The sequence below is a fragment of the Priapulus caudatus genome, unplaced genomic scaffold (assembly GCF_000485595.1).
Source record: "Priapulus caudatus unplaced genomic scaffold, Priapulus_caudatus-5.0.1 Scaffold100, whole genome shotgun sequence".
In the NCBI taxonomy this organism is placed as follows: domain Eukaryota; kingdom Metazoa; phylum Priapulida; class Priapulimorpha; order Priapulimorphida; family Priapulidae; genus Priapulus; species Priapulus caudatus.
The window spans coordinates 296127-303901 of NW_014577161.1; the positions used below are offsets into that span (position 1 = coordinate 296127).

The 7775-nt window shown below is 49.1% G+C and overlaps 1 protein-coding gene across 1 annotated transcript in view; it reads left to right on the forward strand.

Annotated features, from left to right (window-relative positions):
* The window catches only part of LOC106805105 (inactive phospholipase C-like protein 2), a gene marked incomplete in the record, with an annotated part of 92614 nt that overhangs the window by 72453 nt on the left and 12386 nt on the right, over window positions 1-7775 (forward strand). The window contains 1 exon segment of the mRNA XM_014806584.1: window positions 5885-6002. Coding sequence (XP_014662070.1) covers window positions 5885-6002 — 118 coding nt within the window.

The following is a 7775-nucleotide window of genomic DNA, read 5'->3' on the forward strand; positions in this document are numbered from 1 at the left end:
CACACCCACACACGCACACACACACACACACACACACACACACACACACACACGAATCGGACAGGAGCATTAACCTCGCTGCAGTGTGAGCAGACGAGGTAGCCGCTCACGATGAAACCGCATGTTATTAGAGCGACGAATTAGAGAGACGTAGTAATATGCTGACGGATGTGTGATATTAGCAGAGACACCTCGGTTCAATTAGTTGAAGCCGAGCGACGACACCTAGATGCGAGAGTAGCGGGGGCAATTTCTCACCGTCGATGCCTAGGTGACCCTTCTCCCGGCCATCCCTGGACGGCTCGTATTGCTCGATGAGCAGTCTGCACTTCTCCTTTGTAACAGCTTTCATCTGCAGAAAATACAACGTGGATAGAGAAACGACGATATCGGCATCGAAAGGCGTTACTTCACTCGTAATATTCCACGTGCGTGATGATCGCTTAGCCGAGGTGGCGACTACGCGAGAAAAAAAACACGTTCGTATTGAAGCATTTGCCGCAATATCTCCGCTTGAAAATGTCACGTAGTTAGAACTCAGCAGTTAGGCAGGTGGTATTAGTTTATTTTTCAATCAATAAGGACGCAAATCTCTGGAGAGAAACACATAATAGAAATGACGAATGCGAATAAAACTTGTGCAGAAGGCTTATTCTCTATATCATATCGTAATGATAAATTTTTCAATTTGCAATTGTTGCTCGTTATTATTCATGCATGTTCATCGCAAATTCTGATTTCAATCTCACATGTTCTCATCAAAAGCCAATTGGCTATTTACTATTTTACGCTCTCTCCATCGACCTCACGCTTACTATCATATCTCTCCCCATCGAACTCTTGTCTATCTATCGTGTCTCTCTCTCTCTCTCTCTCTCTCTCTCTCCTCTCCGTCTCTTCTCTCTCCTCTCTCTCTCTCTCTCTCTCTCGCTTTCTTTCTCTCTCTCTCTCCCTTCGAGCGCCAAACATTATTCTTCACTAGCCTTCAAAATTCCACAGAGAGCAAAATTCATAATCAATAATATGCATGTACACTCTGAATCAGTGCCTTAATCAACTAATTATGCATGACAGCACTCATCCCAAGCCAATGAAGGCTGTATCATTCATTCGAGTATAGACGTAAAAACGAAAAGTTCTTGAAATAATGGAAAAAAATTTCAATCTACATCCGTTTGCATTACACAAGCTGGACGAATGACAAATGAATAGAGAAAGCAACAAGCGCGACCATGCACACACATATACACGTATGCACGCATACATGTACCTACAGTTTTTAGTAAAAGAGAGAATGCGCGCCAGAGAGAGGGGGGACTGAGAGAGAAAGCAAGCAAGCAAGACAGGCAGAAAGGGCAAGGGAGCAGACGAGCGAGAGAAAGCGAGCAAGAGCGAGGGAGAGAAAGAAGAGAGCGAGAAAAAGAGAAAAGTGAGAGGGAGCAAAGCGAGAAGTGCGTATAAAAGCAGAGAGAGAGAGAAAGAAGAGAGATGAATCGTGAGACGAGAGATGGGAGGACGAGAAAGAGAGAGAAGAGAGGGAGCACGAGAGAGAGAGAGAAGAGGGCAGAGAAGACGAGCAGAGAAAGAGGAGCGGAGGAGAGAGAAAGAAAGAGATGAGAGATTAGGGGAGAGGGGGGAGAGAAGAAGTGGGCAGGAGAGCGACGATGAGAAAGAGACGAAGAAAGGGAGGAGGATAGACAAATGGAAACAAGAAATAGCGGGGATAAAAGAAAAAGAAACAGACAGACAGGCGGCAGGCAGGACAGAGACAGGAGACAGGAAAGCAGATACACAAACAGAGAGGAAGAGGCGAACAGCAAGAGAGAATGAAGGGTGATCGAAGATTACAAGTTATAGGCTAGCCAGACATCTGGGCGCCATAGTTCGCTGGATATGAGCATTCGTTCCATACGTAAATAGCAGAAAGCGGGCCCTGATACCGGCTTCAACCGTAACCCGACCAGCAATGACCTACGTGGCGGAGCTTTCTGAATTCTACGCTTAAACATTTTAGCAGGATGTGCTCCCCCGGCAAAACAGAGCGCGCCATATGCAAATACGAAATGTAGGGATGCTCGACGGACACGCCGAACAATCGCACGCGACTTGAAAGGTTCCCACCATAATCGAATTATGCAGGAATAAGTACGCCCTAGTTCGAACGCATCTGAAGAGTGCGCCGCCCAGAGCGACCAGCCGACCCACCGCGAGCCCCACGCCGCCGAATTTCTACCACAATAGCCGGAGACGCGTCTCCCTCGCCTTCTACCTGTTATAGCGCATCCGATCTAACGTAATATATATAATATATGGTGTCAGGGAACAAATACCCGGACAATCACCCCCCGACAATTACCCGGACAATTACCCGCGACAATTACCCCCCATGCCATTTACCCCCCAGCCATTCACCCGCCGACAATAACCCCCCGGACAATTACCCCGCCGCGCCGAACAATTACCCCCCGGACATTTACCCCGCACAATTACCCACGCCACAAATACTTCCCCCCGGACAATTACCCCCCATGCCATTCACCCCCTGCGGACAATTACCCCCGCGACAATTACCCCTCCGCGACAGTTACCCCGGGCATTTACCCACGGACAATACCCCCGGACATTTACCCCCCGCGACATATTACCCGCCCGGACAATTACCCCCCGGACAGTTTACCCCGCCCGGCAATGCACCCCCCGCCGACAATTTTACCCCCCGGATCATTATATCCCCCGCCCGACAATTACCCCCCGCCACATTATACTCACTTGGTGTTTATTATTCATTGTTGAACGAGGATACAGGCAGAGGTCGAGGAGAGGAAGAAGTTCCGTGAGGAGGAGAGAAGTGAGAGAAGGTGGCTGGAGGACTGGAAGCGAGAGAGGAGGTGGAGGAGAGGAGTAAGGAGGTGCGAGAGGAGGCAAGGAGAGAGGTAGGAGGAGGAGAAGCGAAGAATGCTGGGCGGAACAAGGTGTGAGGAGGAGGCGGGAGAAGGTGGAGAAGGAGGACGAGGTCGGGCGAGAAGGTGCGAGGAGAAGACGGAGGAGAGGACAGCGGAGCAAGAGGAGTGGAGGAGAGCGAGGGATGAGAGGAGGTGAAGGAGAGGTCGCCGGGAGAACATGCGGAGAGGGGTGGAGGAGGAGGGTTATGAGCGGTGAGGAGACGGAACAGAGGAGGAGGAGAGAAGGTAGCGAGGGCCATGGTGCGAAAGGAGGAGGCGGCGAGAAGTGGTGGAGAAGAGGAGAGGTAGAAGAGAAGGTGAGAGGAGGAGCGAGGAGGAGCGAGAGTGCAGAGGTAGAGCGCCCTCTCTACTTCCTCCCTCCCCCACCTCTCTCCTCTCCTCTTCCTCCACCTCATCCCTCCTCCTCTACACCCTCTCTCCCTTCCTCCCCTCCTTCTTTCGCCACTTCTCCCACGTTCCCCCTCCTTCTTCCCATCTCCTCTCCTCCCCTCCAGCCCACTCCTCCTCTCCACCTCCTCTCCTCCTCCTCCTCCTCCTCCTACCCTCTCGCCACCACACCTTCTCCCCTCCTCACCACCCTGGCCTCGCTACCCTCTCCCTTCTCTACCTCCTCCACATCCTCTTCTCATCCTCTTCCTCCTCCTCCTCTTTCCTTCCTTACACCCCTCTCCTCCTCTTATTCTCCTCCTCCCACTCCACCACCTTCTTCCCTCTCCTCTACCTCTCCTTGGTCCTCTAAAACTCCTCCTCTTCTTCCTCCTCCTCGCTCTCCTCCTCCACCTTCTCCCCCCTCCTCCTCCTCTACCTTCTCCCCCTCCTTCCTCCACCACCTAACTCCCACGTTTCTCCTCCTCCTCCTCCACCCTCCTCGCCTCTCCTCCTCCTCCACCTGCTCCCCCTTCTCCTCCCCTCCTCCACCTTCCCCCCTCATCCCCCACCACGGTTCTCCCCCTCCTCCTCCTCCGTACCTCTCTCATCCTCTCTCACGCTCCTCTCCCCTCTCCCTCCTCTCCTCCCCTCCTCTTCCTCCACCTTCCCCCTCCTCCTCCACCTTCTCCCCTCCTCATCCCCACACTTCTCCCCCTCGCCTCCTCCTCCGTCCACCACTTCTTCCATCCTCCTAGACCTCCTGCCTGTATCACTGTTCAACAATGAAGTAATAAACACCAAGTGAAGTAAACTGTCCGGGGGTAATTGTCCGCGGGGGTAAATCCGGGGGTAAAGTCCGGGGCCGGTAATTGCCGGAGGGTAAATGTCGGCGGTAAATGTCCGGCGGTAATTTGTCCGGAGGGTAAATGCCGGGCAGGTAATTGTTCGGGGGTAAATGTCCGGGAGGTAAATGTCCGGGGGGTAATTGTCCGGCGCCGGTAATTCCGGCGGTAAATCGTCCGGGGGAAGTCCGCGGGGTAAATGTCCGGGGGTAATTGTTCCGGGGGGTAAATTCGGAGTAATGCCGGGGGTAAATGTCCGGGGTAATTTCCCGGGGTGTAAATGTCCGGTGGGTAATTGTATCTGGGCGGTAAATGGCCCATGGGCGTAAATCATGGGGCGAATTGTCCGGGGTAATGTCCGGGGGATGTTGTGATTAGTCCGGGGCTACTTTGTCCTAAACCATATATAATAATATATATATATAATATAATAACAAAATATGTTCATTGTTCACTGTGCGTAACTTTGTTAGCAATTTCTTAAAACAAACTTTCAGTATACATATATAATGGCAACACCAAAAACAGCAAGCTAAATCCACGTGTCGGTAACTTCAGTTGAGCTGTGCCCCGTAGAGGCTCTGTCCAAGCCTCTGCTTCACACGTGTTTTATAAATTATATATATAGATATATATAATATATATATATACGCTGTGCGGTGAAACGTGTAGCATCGATACCACGCGGGCCACAGGCACTTGAAGCGTTTCAATAAAATATAATGCTAAATAAATACGAAATTAAAATACTGCTTACTACAAAAATTCTTATAATGTTTACTTATACTCTCTTTCACTCATATTGCCGCACAGTTTCCTCCGTAAATTCCGTGTAAATGCATCTATGCAACACAACTACCGGCAGCGCCAGTCCTCACGCTGCACACTGAGCTAATATATATAGCTATAAATATATTATAATATAAGTTGATAATATAAGTTAATATAAGTTAAGTTATAAGTATAATCGAGAATTACTATACTACTATATAAAGTATAAATATAATATAAACTATATATATATAATATTTTGTGGTGCGTGCGTGCGTGCGTGCGTGCGTGCGTGTGCGTGCGCGCGCGCGCGTGCGTGTGACTGAAGCGAAGAGCATTACTTTATGGTGTGCGCGGAGTTTCGTTACGATTGGTAAATAACTAGTTGCGGATTAACAAGGCTGCCGTGGAAGCCGCGTACAGTCACTGGACATTTTATGTCCGCTTCGTGTAAGTGCTCCCGCATGATGAGCACTATAAGTATAATCTGTCGTATTCAAAGGATCGGTTATAAATTTATAATCCGTAGATCATTCTCTGGCCACGCTAAAAGCCTACAGCGACGAATTAGAGGATTGATCTGTCCAACGTGCTGCAGTTAAAGTTATGAAGTAAAGTGTGCACGGAAAACGTCATGTTTTTGTAAACTCTGTTGAGTGTGTGCGATTCTAAGATGGATGGAAGAAAGTAAGATGGTGAATTCTAATCCAGAAAACAATAATAACACTAATGCGTATAAAACGGCAGCACAAAAATAGCAGTGTACTGCAATAGTAAAGGAACGACGAGTGACGAATAATTTTTCGTATATACAGTCTATGTATATATATGCAATACTATGTGCAATATAACTATAGTATTTATATAAATGAGGGACGATCGGTATACTAATCTGAGTCTGATCTGAAGTACTAATCCTGTCCGTTATTCCCCGCGCAGGCTTCACCAGCTATTTGCTCTCCGACGAATGTGACGTATTCGAGCCTGCACATCGTGTCGTCTGCCAGGACATGACTCATCCGCTGCCACACTATTTCGTCGCTACCTCTCATAACACGTGAGTAGCGCGACGCAGCGGGGAGCGCCACTCTGTCACTGAGCGTTCGACCATGCTGCTGCTGCTGCTGCTGCTGCTGACTTTTAGCTGTGGCATTTATGCTGTACTAGCTGTGGCATTTATGCTGTACTAGCTGTGGCATTTATGCTGTACTAGCTGTGGCATTTATGCTGTACTAGCTGTGGCATTTATGCTGTACTAGCTGTAACATCTATGCTGTACTAGCTGTAACATCTATGCTGTACTAGCTGTGACGTTTATGCTGTACTAGCTGTGGCATTTATTCTGTACTAGCTGTGACATCTATGCTGTACTAGCTGTGACAGCTATGCTGTACTAGCTGTGACATGTATGCCACACTAGCTATGACATCTATGCTGTACTAGCTGTGACATGTATGCCACACTAGCTGTGACATCTATGCTGTACTAGCTGTGACATGTATGCCGCACTAGCTGTAACATCTATGCTGTAATGGCTGTGACATCTATGCTGTACTAGCTGTGACATCTATGCTGTACCAGCTGTGACGTTTATGCTGTACTAGCTGTGACATCTATGCTGTACTAGGCTGTAAAATTATGCTGTACTGGCTGTGAGCTTATCTGTAGGCTAGCTGGTGACATGTATGCGCACTAGCTGTAACATTATGCTTTAATGGTGTGACATCTATGTGTACTCTGTGATCTATGCTGTAGCTAGCTGGGACATTATGGCTGTCTAACAAAACGCTGTTTGACACGTATGCGTACAGACTGCTGACGCTTTATGCTGTACTGCTGGTGATCATCTATGCTGTAACTAGCTGTCGAATCTATGCTTGTACCAGCTGTGATAATCTTAAATGCTGTAGCTCGGCTGTGGCTGCTTAATCTGTATAGGCTGTGACAACGATGCTGTATACTGTGGCGTCTGTGCTGAATTTTAGGTTCTGACATTCATGCTGTTTGGCTGTAGCGTCCGTGTTGTATTAATGGTAGTTTCCATGTTGTACTACCTGTAGCGTCCGTGTTGTACTTGCTGCAGCATACCTGTTATTCTAGCGGTGACACCCGTGCTAGACTAGGTATGACATCCGTGATGCACCTGAAATTAAATACGATGAGACCCAATAGTAGGGGTCGTATTGTTGCTATATGTCCTGACAGTGACACGGAGCGCAGCGTGGCTCTTATTTCTACCTGGCGAGGCCTCTATCGTATCTTGCGTTCGCTACTCTGCACCGCTGAATGGATTTTCTGTGTGTGCGCTCTGCTGTTCAGATGCGGTATTACCAGATGCTCATTGCCACGGGCACGATGCTGCGTGTCTCAGATGTCTTCCTATCGCTCTTCCCCCTCCACACACCATCACCTCCATGACCACATCCACGGCCACTACCACCACTACCACCACTGCTGGTATCACCATCACCACCACCAACACCACCGCAACCACCGCCGCCGCCACCACCAGCAACACCACCACCACTATCAATACCGCCGCCAACAACAACAACAACAACAACAACAACAACAACAACAACACTGCCACCACCAACACCAACACCACCACCACAACCAAAACCACCACCCACCGACACCAACACCAACACCAACACCAACACCAACACCCACCAACACCACCATCACCACTGCCGCCACCACCCACACCATCACCACCACCACCACCACCAACAACAAAACAACAACAACAACACTGCCACCACCACCACCAACACCAACAACAACAACAACAACAACAACACCATCACCACCACCACCACCACCACCA